At 41.4% G+C, this 15838-nt stretch overlaps 1 protein-coding gene across 6 annotated transcripts in view; it reads left to right on the forward strand.

Annotated features, from left to right (window-relative positions):
- Positions 1 to 15838, forward strand: part of RIN2 (Ras and Rab interactor 2) — a 75317-nt gene that overhangs the window by 49073 nt on the left and 10406 nt on the right. For 5 of the 6 annotated variants that reach the window (XM_053974736.1, XM_053974735.1, XM_053974740.1 and 2 more), the window contains 5 exons: positions 681 to 873; positions 1097 to 1208; positions 3120 to 3192; positions 5158 to 5249; positions 8336 to 9460. In XM_053974736.1, the coding sequence (XP_053830711.1) occupies positions 681 to 873; positions 1097 to 1208; positions 3120 to 3192; positions 5158 to 5249; positions 8336 to 9460 (1595 nt within the window). Of the gene's footprint in view, positions 1 to 57; positions 134 to 680; positions 874 to 1096; positions 1209 to 3119; positions 3193 to 5157; positions 5250 to 8335; positions 9461 to 15838 lie in introns of those variants that run through there. The other variant, XM_053974738.1, reaches the window with a different exon arrangement.

A 15838-nucleotide genomic window follows, 5' to 3' on the forward strand; every position in this document is an offset into this window, starting at 1 on the left:
GTTTCTTTCTTGGGTTTCTCATCTCTTTCTCACCTCCTCCCACTCTGACCTCTTAGCAGAGGGGAGCAAAGATGGATATGCAGCTGTGAAGGCAACAGAGCTGCTGGAGCAGAGACAGTAGTCTGGGCAAAAGGTGAAGTGATGCTGGTTTATGGACTTGTGTTGTGAAAATAATCCCTCCAAACAGACAAAGTTCTTGTGTCTGGTGCAGTGATCACCAATAGGTAGTGGGTTGCTCCATTGTCAGAGTATTGAACAGATTTTTCTGGAAGGCATGAGAGAGCAAGATTTCTGTGTGTTGCAGCATTTGCAATCGATCTGGGAATAAAAGTGTCTGAATTGCATAAATATCCTCGAAGAAAAGTTTTTCCATATATTAGCACAGCAAAGAAGCCAAGTGAAATGTTCTCTCAATCACATCTGCACATACAATTGTACCTGAAGTGATGGCTGAACTTCTCCAACCTCACAGAAGAATCTAAGGCTTATCTTCAAGCTGGCTTTGAATTGAGAACCTTTAAAGAGAATTTTTGTGTATGCTAAATATAAGAATTCTCAGTAGAAGTACCAGCCCAGAGTGTCAGCAGTGCCATGAGCTTCTTGATAATTCTGTTCACTGACCTAAGTGATTGTTCATAGGAGGTTAGCATGTCTATTTTTTTTTCCTAAATTTTCCACAGTCTAATAATGGATATGGATAATGTCTCTCCTGAGAAAAATGATGTAAAAAGCTGCCCCCGGGACTCTGGATATGACAGCCTATCCAACAAGCTAAGCATATTGGACAAGCTCCTCCATACTCACCCTGTGTGGCTGCAGCTTGGTCTTAATGATGCTGAAGCCATGGAAATTTTGCAGACACAGCCTCCTGGGGTAAGAAGAATCTCAATTTCTTTAAGGACATGTTTTTCCCAAATGTTGTGCTGCCATTTTACACTCAGATGTTGGACCAATACAGTAATGATCAAGTAAAATTACAGTATGTTTTACAGCAGACGTCATGAGGTTGTTGTGGTTCCTTTTTGTATATGATCTGTATATATTCTGTCATCTGTGATGAAGCTAATACCATGTCCTTCTGCCTTCTCCACGACAGATATTTCTGGTTAGGAAATCTGCAAGGCTGCAGAAGAAAGTTATCTCTCTGCGTCTGTCCAGTGACTGTGGGTCCTGCCTGAAAGAATTTGCCATAAAAGAAAGTACATACAGTAAGTTGTGAGTTACATACTTTTAAAAGTTTAAAAGTTCCTTAGGTACTTTTTCCCCTATAGGATGCAGGAGCATTTGCATTGCTGAAACCCACAGCAGAGGATACCCAAAGTCATACAAATAATGTCATGGACTGCCTGTGCTGCTCTCTGAGATGGGCTCTGGGAGTGGGTCAGTCATATTCTGCCATGAGGAGGGCAGATGTTTAGAAACACTTAAGACTGCTGCAACTGGAATGTTTCCATTGTGTATCTTGATGAATCCAATATTCATTTATTTTTATGGGTAGTTATCCTCTTAGAAACTTATATGTCTTTTGTAGAAATACAGTCTATAATCCTGTCTGTTTTCAATGAAATGTCTTGTGTTTCCTTGTACTCAGGGGACTGTTCTTGAAGGCAACTTTGTCATGAGCTCTCTGCAATTGAGGTGTGGGATGGGTTGTTTGGTTTGTTTTTGTTTTTGGTGGGTTTTGTTGCTGGGTTTCTTTGGTTGTTTGGGGTTTTTTGTGTGTGACAGCTAAATGGATTTTAACCTGTTAGAACTGTTTCTGTTGCAAGATCAATGATTTCTCTTTTTAATTCAAACTATATTTGTTCTTTCTTTTTTTAGTAGAAATGAGCAAATGTTAACACTCCAAATTGTTTTGTACCAATAATGCCCTCATATCTTTAGAAGGGAGGGTGTGAAAAATAAATTTGAGCTTTAGGAATGAAAAAAGGAAGCTGCAGCTGGTGAGTGTATGTAATGATGAAACTGCAAGTGGAGCAAATATTTCATTTTAACAAGAAAGAAAAAACTGGAGAAATTAGCAACAATTTGAGTTAAACATCCCTGAAACAGAGAGTCTATAGTTAACTTCTATCCCTCTGATTTTGAGGATTCCCACAACTTCTATTTCTATTTGTAAACTGACATAATTTTAGTTGAGTTTTTCCTTTTTTATCTCTCTCTCCCCTGCGCCCAGGAACAAAAAGTTAATTCTATGTGTCTGGTTTTAGTTCCAGTTAGAAGCAAGGCAAGGCGAAGAGAAAGTTGTCAGTAATAGCTGATGTAAGTGTGGTCTAAGGCTGTGTTTATAGGCTTGTTATACTAATAAATTCCCATCTAGAAAATAATTATATACTGTCTTTTATGAAGAAAATTCTTCCACAAGGGGGAAGTATTTACTGATGGTTTTAGCCATTTGTCACAGCTGAGGTTTTAGACCAGAGGCAAAAGATATGGATTGTTTCACTCTAGGAGCTTCTTCTGCTTGATCTGTGAGATTTGCTACTGGCATCATAGAGAGCCTGAGGTAATCGTCATTATTACAGAAAACAAGTATTTGTATCTATAAGAAACAATGATATCAAGTGGGGAAAAATGAAAGGCACGGCTCATGTCTTCCTCTTCCCTTATGCAAGGCAATGGCATGTGATAACTGTCGGAGTTTTTTAAGGGTTTTCAGGTTAAAAGGTTTTCTTGGAGTGAATGAAAATTTATCTCCCTTTAGGTTCTACACACCTAGGGTGAAGACAAGTGAGTAGAATAGAATTCAAGAGGAGGAAATAAGAAATTTAAAATTAGGTATATTAGTACATTGGGCAAACAAAGCCTCAGTTATTGATTTGTTGTCTATTAGCAGAACATTGTGCAGGCCTCATCACACTTAATCTGTTTTACAGGAATTAGACCATATCCTTGGAATACAGAAGTAGACCAACTGCCAAGATTATCAGTATATTCTTGAAAATGCCTTCAGCAGAAATATGTACTTCTCTACAGAGTTGTTTTCTCTTAATCAAATAGTAGCTAGTTAGATGGTGAAAACTTATTAACTTCATGCTATAATCCAAGATATATTTTATTAAACTGTTTTAAGAAACAGTGGATTAATGTGTGATTGTTTCTTGTAACTTTCTTTGCAGCGTTTTCCTTGGAGGGGTCTGGAATAAGTTTTGCTGATTTGTTCAGACTCATTGCTTTCTACTGTATTAGCAGGTAAGATGGTGCTATGTTCCAAGTCACATCTGCTAGACTGTCTCAAAAAAATGAGTTTTGAGGAGTTGGTTCAGCATGCTGTTTATGTTGCCAATCTGTGAATATTCCTGGATAGCCTTAGAAGGTAATGGTAGAAATCAGAGATGAGTCTTGGAAGCAAGTGTCTCTGTCTTACTTCATACTGACTATTGGGAGGCTGATGTGATTTTACCCACCCAGCTGTGAGGTGGTGCCAAGCTGAACTTTACTTTAGCTATTACCTTGTGATGCTTTCTTAAGTGCTCTGTAGCTCATTTAAAAACAATCATAGACTAGCTTGCAAAGTCCATTTCTTGGAATTGCTGGTGAGAAAAAATTTTGGAGCATGATGGAAAAATGTCAGATATGTAGAATATGACAACTGGGAGATGTCAGTTTAAATGGTGAACAACAAAAACAGCCTTGTCAGCTTTGCAGTTTATGGTTGCCAAACTTGTTTTCCAGGTAGTATGCAGAAAAAAAGTAGCTGGTGTTTTTATCCTTTATTTTCAATTTGACTTCAGTTTACTGGTGAAAATTTCCAGACTGTTGCTTGAGCCTTGTATGTACACACAGACATACAAACTGCCCAGGTGCACATTTTCTGAAGGAAGCAGGGACAGGCATCTGTGATAGTCTCAGTCCTTTTACTGCTTCAAGGCTGCCAATTCATGCTGACCATGTGATGATTTCTGGTGTGGGATGCTCTTGGGCTGCTGTGCTTGCTGGTTTTGTTTGTGGCAGAGAAGCATCTTAGACCCCTTTGCTACAGCCTCTGTTTACATGCATGTAATAAAAGCAGCATTGATACCACATGGGTAATTGGTCAAAACTCAGAAGAGAAATGAGCTGAAAATGCATTTAAATGTGGTTTAATGAGGAGATATTCCTTATCTTGTCACCCTTTCAGTCCTGCCCACTTGCCAGGCTCTGGTAAATTCTCTCTAAGTACCTACAGGATCATTCACCAAACAGAGATTTCTTGCATTAATCTATCCATTTTCTTTCACTGAAGGTTCAGTATTGCTTTGTATAGACTAAAGGAGGCAGATAGGTAGCTATTGTGAAAAAGAGACAGTACCATTTGGTACATCACAGGAAATCCAGGAGGCTTTTCAAAAACCAGAGGGAATTTCTTGCAGGAGGTACCCAAGCAGTTTTTATGAGGATTTACCTATTTTTGAATTGCAACCGTGGTGGTGATCTGGACTCTGGATTTTCTGTGGTACCATGTAAAGTGCCTTTCAAATGCTTTTTAGCTAGTGTATCAGTCTTGTGCATATGCTTGGCTTGAATGTGAGTGGAATTCTGAGATCCTGTTTTTTCAAGAAGCTAACATACAACATAGAGAATATTTATGTGATAAAGACCCACTATCTGTCTGTGCTATAGCAGATGGTTGGCTTGTTCACAACCTTAAAACCAAAATTCATACTGACACCAGTTGTGTAGGATTCTCATTTAGTCTTAATTCTATGGATACTTCTACTACAGATGTTGCTGTTTGGCAACATTTAATTAGAATAAAATTCTTATTCTGAAAACTGGAATAACAGTCAACAGTGTATTCAGAAAATAAGAGGCTTTTTTGAAATGTTAAGGGCAGGTAAAAAGTTTGCATCTCACTGATCTGCTTGTAGAAGACCAGGTGCAAAAGCTTCTGTTGGAAAGGTAGAAAATACTGAATGGCTCTGTGGAAATGATCCTGGGGAAAGTCTTGGGTACTTGACTGTCATTGGCCCTTCACACCATTCTGCAATGTAAAGGAGCCCTGGGGTTGGTCATGTAATGTTTAACTGTGCTGTGTGTTTAAGGATCTTGCTACCTGACACAGTTCAAGAAGAAGAAAATCAGAAATCAGGCACTGCCAATGTTTTTTAAAAAAAAAAGCTTTTCAAACTATGGATGTTGCTTAAAAACCATAATGGTTTTTCTCTTTGGAAACAGGGATGTCCTTCCATTCACACTGAAGTTGCCTCATGCAATTGCTGCAGCAAAGACAGAAGCTGAACTTGAAGAGGTTGCTCAGCTTGGACTGAGTAAGTACTTCTCTACAAAGATGTCTTTCCCTGTAGCACACCTGTAACATTGAAGAAATAGACTGTATCAATAAATAGTTCATATTGGTTAGTGATGATACAAATTTTGTTTAGAAAAGCAGTTTCTCTTATTTGGGAAGGCCAGACCTTCTTCTGGCCAAGGAGTGCTCTTCCTTCCTTCTGTGCCTTCTGTGATATTTTTGTTAGTGTTGTTTCTTTCTTCCTTCTTCTCTTCCCTCTCTGGGCAGCCCTTGTGCAAAGCAAATCTTACAGTCCCCCACACAGAGGTTGATGTAGCTTCTGCTCCAAGACCTAATGTTGTCTGCATGCTCACACAGCACTGGCTATGTGAGGCTATATAAAGCACTGGCTTTATAATTTATTGTGAGGAGAGTGTAGGAACTGAGGTCCCCTGTTAATAACACTTCTGTTTAGATTGACATGGAAACTTAAAATGGTGAATTTTGAGATCAGTGCCTCAACGAAGTGGCATATTTTGAAAATGAGGAGGGTATATATGATGGTGTAGAATGTGTCCATGGGCAGGGGTTAGATGCAATTTTTTAAATACCAGAAGACAATGCAAGGATGTCCTTGCATCGCTTGGTTGCTTCAGCCAAACACAGGCTCATTGTAAAGCATACCTTGAGCTCAAGGAGATGGATGCAAAGCCTGGTGGGATTTGAAACTTTGGCACCACCCAGATAAATCATTAAGCAGCTCCGCATTGAGTGAAGGGCTGAGTGGCTTCATTTCCTTCTGCAGGAAGGGAAGGTTGACTGTCAGCAACCTTTGTTGCAGTAGATTTTTGAATAATCTTTAATTTTGAAAAGGATCCTCTCTAAATCAGTTAGCATGATGATCTCTTGAACTGTCTGGTGGGACTTTGCAGTAAAACTATACCCAGAAATGTATTGCAGTGCTTTGCATTTTGGTTTGCTGCAGTAGCAATGCAATTAAAGGGTTTGTTTTAGAGAGGAGAGAAATTACTTCTGCACTGCTTGTCTGCAAGTTTAGGTAATCAGGTGAAACTGTGGGTTATCACGGGAATAGAGGCAAATATGGTCAATGTTTAGATGTGAAAAAGAAAGTAAAAGGTCTTGACTGGGATACAGTGTAATGAAGACAGTCTCCCAGTGACACATGGAAGCCTTAAAGTAACATGAGGTGAGTCTCTCCAGCAGCGACAATAATGGTAATGTTGATCAAGCTCTCCAGGCTAACCACACTTTGTCAGCAGTATCCTGGAGCACTGTGGTCTACTTGCTGCAGAATTAGTCTTGCTCTTGAATAGTCTCTGCATTGTGTGTGTTTTTTCTGTAGCTACTACATTTGAAAGCTGAAGAGGAGACTGATGGATCAGTGTCTGTGTGGTTGCTGTATTTGGGATCAATTACCTGATAAACACCAGATCACGGTTTCCATGAACTAAAAGCAAGCAACAAAGTTGAGATTTTGATGGAGTTTTAGGTGTCCATGTGCAGAAAAGCACACCAGAAAGTCAGCCTTTCAATGCTGTGGACTCAAGATCTTGAGGCCTAAAAACTCCCAAGAGCCCTTCCTGTTAAGTGTGAGTTTTCTTTGAGGAACATGTAAGCACAAAACCCCGTGATGTATGAACACAGGGCTGTATCCCCTGACAGAGCTCTCTTGTGTAGTAGGCTGCACAACACAAGTCAATAGCACATAGCCCAGTGTTGTAGGTTGATAAGGAGGTGAGACATGACACCCAGCAAACCACATCAGGAGGAACTTTTGGTAAAGATTTCAAGGCTGTTGCCAACCTGCAAGGTTTCATGTGTTGAACATATGATTGAGTCTCTCTCAGTCTCCCTTGTGTTTCACCTGCAGTAGTGCTGATATCATGTGTGTTTGCAGCAGCCACGTGCCAGGCACAGGCACTGAGAGATCTGCAAGCAGGATGTGAAGTCATTAAGCTGGGAACACAAACAACATGGCATAACTATGTAGAGAAACATGCCTATAGACATTCTCTGGCCATGGCCTGTCACCATGGGCTATTTCCTGTCTTCTGCCCCGCAGGTAGGACATGGCTGTTGGGCATGGACCTGTTGTGGATGCTTGGCATTCGTGCTCTTGGGCCCAGGTATCATTGCTCAGTTGCCTCCAGAGAGCCATCTTGACACACTATGGGAAAAAGACTATGTCAAGATTGGCAAATTTCAGCTAAATCTCCCTCCTCTGGTATTCTGCCCTTATTTCAGCATGATTGCTGCCTTCAAAGGCACATGTGGTTTCAGTCTTCATACCTTCAGGAACTAACGCTCTTTAGCAGTGACCTGATTGCACAAACATGCTGACACTTGTCTGAGATAAGTGCAGAGGCTGCAGCTGCAACTTGCTGGTGTAGCATAGGTTTTCCATGTTGCTGGTGTGGGACTGCACACTAGGTCTTTTTATGTGTCACTGCAGTCTGTATTCTCAGGCAAACTGTCCCCACAGCAAAGGCAGGGCAGTAGGCCAGTACTTCTATTAGACACTTGAATGCTTGGTCTGCCTTGCTAAAGGTGATGTGTGCATCCACCACAGCAAAATGTGAGCTGCCTTTTCATGTATAGTTTCATGTGTTCACTATGAAAAGAAACTGAACCAAGATACTTGTAGAGTTTCCGTAAGCGGCCTTTAGCTGATGTAAATCAGCTTAACTATTGTCTTTAATGAAGTGAGCTTATTAATACCAGCTGAGAATCTTGCTTTATTTCTCCTGAGTGAGATGCTAGTGAGAAGTTTGTGTTCATTTCAGTCTCAAGCCAGTAAAAAGTATTCTGTTACAGTCTCCATTCCTTTCTTTGATTCTCAGTTCAATTTTAAGCTTAGTGGGCTGACTGGAAGCTATGCATTGGTCATGGTATTTATAAATGAGTAAGAGCAGCCCCAGGAATGTAGCATGCAGTTATGTCTGGTGGTACTTTAAGAGGTTCACTTGGATTTTTTTTTCCCCTTTTAATTGATAAAATCTTGCCTGAATCTCTTGATATTTTAAACTGGTGTTGTTGAGTTGAATGTTCTGAAATCCATCTGCAAGGTGTTTTGCATTCTTACATTAATGCAATGATGATTTTCAGACTTTTGGAGCTCCCTGGCTAACAGCAAACCCCTGGATCCTTCACCTCCCTGTAGGCCTGTGCCTTTGGACAGTGCTCACAAAGACTCACACCAGCTCTGCCTTATAAATGGAGTGCATTCTATACGAACCAGAACGCCTTCAGAGCTGGAGTGCAGCCAGACCAACGGAGCACTGTGTTTCATTAATCCTCTCTTCTTAAAAGTGCACAGCCAGAATGTCAGTGGAAGTCTGAAAAGGCAGAGCCCAAGAACTCCAGACGTGAATGGCACAGCGAGGCCTCGCTCCCCCCCGCCCCGGCCACCACCTCCTGCTATTAATAGCACCCTCACGAGCCCACAGATTTCCAGGACTATAAAGCAGATGAGCATGCCAGAAACAGTCAGCCATAAGAAGGAGAGGGGCTTGGATTTGCTGCAGAACAAGCCCACCCCGATTCCGCCTCCTCGGCTGAAGAAGCAGCCTCTGTGCTCTGAGGCAGACAGTGCCTCCAGGAGTGCAGCAGCGGTCTGGCCTGACTCTGTGTGTGTGCCCGAGGCAGCTGCGGTTCCACATGAAACCCTGCCCGAGCCGGCTCCAGCAGCTCCCAAAAAGACGCCAGCTGTCATCTCTGAGTCACACATCCAGTGGAATAGAGGCCAGCAGAGACTGAGCGACATGAGCATTTCCACCTCCTCATCTGACTCTCTGGACTTCGATCGGAGCATGCCGCTCTTTGGCTATGAGGGGGACACCAACAGCAGCCTGGAGGACTTTGAGGGGGAAAGTGACCAGGAGAGCATGGCACCCTCTTTGAAGCCCAGGAAGAAAAGAAGTAGTTCATTTGTTCTCCCCAAGATTGTGAAATCTCAGCTACGGAAAGTCAGTGGAGTTTTCAGTTCCTTCATGACCCCTGAGAAGAGGTTGATTAAGAAAATTGCAGAGATGTCCCGGGACAAACGCACCTATTTTGGATGCTTAGTACAGGACTATGTCAGCTTTCTCCAAGAAAACAAGGAGTGCCATGTTTCGAGCACTGATATGCTGCAAACAATTCGTCAGTTCATGACCCAGGTCAAGAACTATTTGTCCCAAAGCTCTGAACTTGATCCCCCAATTGAATCACTGATTCCTGAAGACCAAATAGGTAAGAAATACTGTCCTGTGTTTTGGGGGGAAGGTGAAAATGCGTAATCTGTGTTTATAGTGATAGTCTTCGTCCAGTTCAGAAAGGTGGGGCTAACTTGGCTAGTAGAGTATTTGAGTCTTAAAACAATCTCCCTCTCCATTCTTCACGCCAAATCACACTGATGGTTTGGAATGATTACACTACAAAGTTGTTGATAAGAAGTTATCCTTAAAATAGGTGCAATGTAGACTTTTTACCTGTGATCATTACTTTTTTACCTGCTCTACTGTTGACAATAGAGAATCCTTTATTTGCTGGCACACATGTATTTTTCTCTGAATTGGACTGACATAGTTCACAATGTTTGGTCTAAAACTGCCAAATCTAACCATACAGATTGTAGCTGTAGAATTAGAATTTATTCAAAACCAATGACATTTAAGAGCAAGGAGACATTTTATGACAACTTAATTTTGAAATAAATCTGATTCCTCCAGACATTCTTAGTCACTTCTAGCAAAGCTGTACTATCCCTGCATTTAAAACTAAATAAAAAGATATGTAAGAGTTTTAGAAAACAAGCATGTGCAGGAGAGAGAAGGAGCTGCTGATCTCTAGTTTTCTGTACTTCTCTGTTAGATGTGTTTGTGAGTGGTTATGGATGAGCTATATGTTAGAATATATGTTTTAACTGGAGAGAGAGAGATTTGTGTATCCAAAAAAGTGAAATCATTGTTGCTGCATAAATTTTGCTGCCTCTCTTGCAGAGTCTGAGCAGTATTTGTAAAAGAGCCTGTAAGCCACATTTAAGAGGTAAATTCGCCTCAGGGCAGAATACTTTCCTTGTGAGCTCACTTCAGTCCTAATTTGTTTGTTTTTCTCCATACCCCAGTGTCCCAACACTTGGCTCAGTGCAAAATTGGCAGATACTTCCTTCCCTGGGACTAGAGGGTAATTTTATATTGACATTCTGTCTGTCCTTGACCAAAACAAAGTATTCTCATGTAACTTCAGCTTCATTTACACAAAGTCAAGGAAAAGTCACAAGGACTGCTAAAGCAAATACAAAAATATGAAAAATGTCCCCAATATTGAGACTCAGAGACATGTAATATTCTCACTATAATAATAAAGCCTGTTAGGTGGGTGTTACATGGAAGAAAAAGCACCAAATTAAGCAGAGGATGCAGGCGCATTTTTGCCTGCATTTCTGTAGAGTGCTGGATATTTGACAAAGCAATACAGATCGAGTTTGGTTGTAATTTTGTGAAAGCCTAGTTTGTTATGTACTTTTCATTTCACAAGGGTGTGATTTAGTCAGACTGTGGGTCTCCCAAGACTGGAAAAAATGTTGTCTGCTATTAAATGTTTCAGACTTTGGAGTAGCATAAGCTATGAAGTATAACAACTAAAACTGCCCTGGTTTTCTTCAGCGACAGAAAGTCTGGTTTTGATCATGTGACTAAACACAATTAATTTATAAAGTGGGCTGGTTTAAATAAAGAAATAACTTGCTTTTGTACTGCCTTTTGTACTGCCTTTGGCTTGAGCCAACAAACAACTGCAGTGGATCAGGAGCATCAGATGTTGCTGATCTAAGTAGATAACTATGTGATGGCAAAATTTAATCATCCCAATGGAGAGCTTTTTATGAAGTAGAGCCCTGCCTGTTGTCCATAGTTTTCCTTGACTATTTCAATATGGAATTGCAGCCCAAATTTTAACTTTATGAGTAGTCGTTTATCCTCTCTCGTCAGTTCGCACTCCCGTGGTGCAGTTTTTCTCTCCAATGTGTCAGCCTGGTGCTGGATGTGTGCTTCTAGCATAATACTCCTTCTTTCTGAGTCATTCAGGATTCACTTTAACCCTTTTTTGTCTCCTCAACTTCAGTAGGTGCTGGAACAGCTCCCCCAGGTTTAGTGAAGCCCTCAGTGTTTGGAGCTTCTTTCAACGTCTCCATAATGATCTTTTTGATCATGTAGCTTTTCTTCTAAAACTGCATCATGGATTCTTGCAAGCAAAAGACTTCTGCAGCAGATCTTCTAAGCTTCCCAGATAGGGGTCCCATCAAATTGTTAAGCTTCTGCAAAGTCATCGGGAAAATATCCTTCAGGGTTTCATGTCCTGACAGATGCCTCCTAACCGTAGCACTGTAGGCTATTAACCCTCCCTGAAGCAATGGGACTCCCCATGTTGGGACAGAATCAATAGAAGGCACATGGCTCTTTTTTGTTTAAGGATTAATATAATTTATTTTTTTAAAAGATATCCACAGCTCAGTTTTTATCCACAGAATAAAGACTGGTCTGAGGAGACCCTGATAGTCCAGAGCTGCTTGATCAGCAAATGTGGGAGTTTTTATTTGTCTTTTCATCTTTTCCTGGCTTTGAACAGAACGGAGTCAGGTTGAATGCTGTCACTTTGCCAAGTGGGATCTGACATCTAAACAACTTCAGTCTCGGTGCCTGAATCTGGCCCTGAACCAAGAAATTACTGGTTTAAACCACTTGTCAGTAAGGTACTAACTGATCATGTGGGAATGTCCCTAAACAATACCATCTATTACTTGTTTTGATATTTCTAATATGTTAGGGATATTTAAATGCTGAATGTTAAAGAAGCTTGGAGAGAATGTGTTGGTTCCTTACTGGTAGTCCATGCCTTGTTGAAAGGCCTTGGGTCTGTACAGAGGAGTTGCAGGCAGACAGAGCTGGACATACTAATTAACTGAAGCCCAGGACTGACCTCCATGGTACCTCTTCTCCAATGTCTGTCTTGTTTGACAGTCAGCCATGGATACTTGTCTTCTCAGTGCAGTATTCTGCACATGCTGCTAATGATCATTATGGCAAGACAGTATTTCCCTTATTTGTTTATATAGAAGGTGCACAGAATTAGACCTATGGGTCTTAAAAAGGTTAAGCAGCAGCCCATCCCAGATCCCCTCTTCTTTACTAATCCAGTTATCCTAAAGGAACTAGAATGGTATGTCACTATTTCTGCTTGAAAAACTCGTGCCAGCTGTTTTTTTCACTGTGTTACTTTTTAGGAGTTTGTACATTTTTTCTGGTGTCCTGTCCTTCATTGTTGCATCTTTTCATCTTGAGCTTAATCTTACAAACGTGTCCCTCAGTGCACCTCCTTTCACTGCAGGAGTGACAGGACAGGGCATGTAGGAAGCAGTGGTAAAAGTACTGAGCAGAGGCAGGGGACCGGCTTCTTTTTCTGGCCATCCCTTGGATTTCCTTTGTGACTTTTTCCCTGCTTCTTTTATTTCCGGCTTCTTCAAGAGAAGACACGTGCTTACCACACAGCTTTAGCATGAGTTTTATGTAACTCACAGCTGCTTAAAGCAGAGCACACCTAGCACAGATAGCTGTGTGATTTTTTGGTGTGCTTTCATGTAGGTCAGATGAGGGGAGGCTTACCTTTCACCCCTAGTTCCTAGGTCTCTGCCACCACTGCCTGTAGATCAACCACCTCAGTCTGACCTCTGTTTTCAGGGTTGTGCTAAAGGAATGTGGGTTGTGTGAGGTCTTACTTTCAATTCTTGGTCCTGTGGAGGAGATTGCCATGTCTGCACCCACCAAGAAATGGAGGCTTGGCCATCACGCTGTGGTATTCCAAAGCAACTTTCTGCTTTCAGCTCCCAGGCAATGTGACCTGTGCAGGACTGTGACTTTTTGTGGTGGTTCTCAAGCTCACTCAGTCTGCTACTGACCTCTGATTTCCCTGGTGAATGATTTGGCCATGGTAAACAGGGCTTGAGTGTAAGTTGAGGGAGTGGAATCTGGTGGTCATGTCTGTGGAGCAACAATAGTTGGTAGGTAACAGGGAAACAGAGAGCCTGGAAAAGGTGAGAGTGTGCCTACAATTTGAGGAAGTGCGGGTTGTAAGGAGGCTGTGTAAGGACAGTGACAATGACTAATATGTTGTCCTGTCTAGATGCAGACTTGTGTGGTTGTCAGCAAAACAAAAATAGCATGTCAGCATAGGATACAGATGTGTTTCCACAAGTTACAACAAAACTAGCTGGCTGGTCTTTACAATTCATTTATCAAAGCACTTCCAGTTCCCATTTTGAGGCTACAGGCTAATTATAAGCATTTCAGGAACGATACACAGTGTTCAGCTCTTATTATATTCAGTTAAAAAAAATATCTGAAGAGTATCTGTTTTGGTTTTGGAGTGGTAGCATCCTGGGAGGATATTTGAAAACATGCATCTGAAATAAACAGAATTTTTGTTGCTGGTTTGGATCTTAAAAATATACTGATATGTTAAGGTAAAAAAATAAGTCCTCCATTTGCAACTTAGATAATGGTTTTGCCTGGGAAACCCTCATATACTTTTTTGTGGCCATTAGAAGTCAAACGATGAAAACTGCTGCTGACGGAGAATTGGTTCATGAGATCTTACCCAAAAATACCTTTATCTGAAAGCAGCCAAAAGCAACAGTGCTGAAGAAAGGGTCACTGGCTGAGTGGTCTGGCCCCAAACATGCTCACAGGTGCCGTGACACTGAATATTGTTCTAAGACTCAGATCGCAAGAAGTGCTGTCCTACCAGGCTTTAATAATATAATTTTTTGTACGCTTTGTACTTGTTAGGATACATATGGGTATTACTGTTGACCATTAAAAAAACAGTCCAGCCCTTATCAATCTTGTTGCTGTTAGCCTCACCAGCTTGTTAGATTTTGCCACTTTTTCATTTGAGGACAGAACTCAGTGGTTCTTACATGTGTGCCAAGAATTCATAAAGGAGAAGAAAAGGTTGTGTGTTGTTTTGAGGGTTTTTTGTGTGTGGTTTGAAGGATTTTTGTTGTTGCGGTTTTTTCTTTGTTTTGTTGTGCCTGTGTGGAGCTTTGAGCACAGCCACTAGTTTTATGATCCCTTCCTCAGTGGTGCTTCAAAATTATTTCAAGTTTCCATAGAAACTGTGGAATGTGAATGAGTAAATTTCTGAGCAATTTCCAGGCACTGCTTTTGGATCCTGTGACAAATAGCAGATGTGAAAGAAACGTCTTTGCCACCTTGCACAGATGTAAAAATCTGCATGGTTCATCTGTGAAAGTGACACCACCTTTCAAAGGGTTGAGGGGCAGAAGCCCTGAGCCTTCCACTTCTCACCAATAGACATTGAACCTGGCCCCAGCCAAGGACTGGGGCTCTGGGGAGGAATTTTCTCTCCCAGCAGCATCCAGTTCCTGTGGGATCTGGGGAGGCACTGCTTTTGCCTCCTATTCCTATAGAGGATCAGTCACATCCAGAAACGTACTGAGTTTCCCGAGGCTCCTGTGAACAAATGATCCCTTTTTATTGACATGAAGGATGACTTGTGCTCAATATTCATCTACAAAACTTCCAGTGGAAGCCTGTGGCTTCCATATATTCACAGGGATAGAGTTCTTTCACTTTGCATGATGTTTAGCAGCACCAACTGCTTTAATAAACAAGACCAGGTCGTTGGAATGCACACTGCAAAGGTGTTCCTCTTACAAGCATAACAGTTGGTGTTTTACCTATTTGAAAAAATCAGGTAGTAGAAATAAAGTGGAATTGCCAAAAATACAGTCATCAGTGAAGATAGCAAGGAATGATTTGTACACTCTAGAATAGAAATTTAGCTAGCCAACGTACCCATGGGTGAGACACATGCATTTCTCTTCGTGAAAAATTGTTTCTGCCTCATGAGCCCTGAGGGTTGCTTTGATGGCAGGGAGAGCCAGTTTCTGTCTCTGTGCAGAAGGGTGATGCTTCTATTTACCTGGCTGGTTTGGTGCTGGTTGTGTGTCTCTACCAAGTACAATAGATAAGGATCAGTTGTTTGAAGTGTTGCCACTTGGTAACGTTGCTAATTGATGGCTGTGGTCTGGTGGGAAGCTGGATCCAGCCCTGGCCGCTGTGTGAAAGGGCACCAAGAACATGTCTCAGACTGATCATGCCTTCTACTGACAAATACAGAAAAAATGTTACGTATGAATTCAAGGCACCATAGGAGGAGAAGTGTGTGTGAAGGGTGTTTATATGGGAAAGTGAGGGATGGAGACCTAAAAGGAAAAAAGGCTGGACACAAGAATATGATAAATTAAAGAAAAAAGCAAGAAAACAGAATAATGCTTATTTGGAGAGGGTGTGTGTGTCTGTGTAAATACCAAGCCTTAGAAATAGTATGTGATTTTTAAAAAAAGGGAGAGTAGGGAGAAAAGAAAGAGGCTGTTGTCTAAAAAAACCCACAGAAGTACAGGCAAAGAACCTGGGACAGGCATAAGGTTTAATGAAACTGTAATGAGTCACTATTACTAACAAGAATATCCACTGCTAATTTGTGTAAACGGGTGACCTGGCAGTGACACAGCCTCTCCTCTGTGTGCTCTCAGTCCTTGTGCTCCTC

Source organism: Vidua macroura, chromosome 3, assembly GCF_024509145.1.
Source record: "Vidua macroura isolate BioBank_ID:100142 chromosome 3, ASM2450914v1, whole genome shotgun sequence".
Lineage (NCBI taxonomy): Eukaryota > Metazoa > Chordata > Aves > Passeriformes > Viduidae > Vidua > Vidua macroura.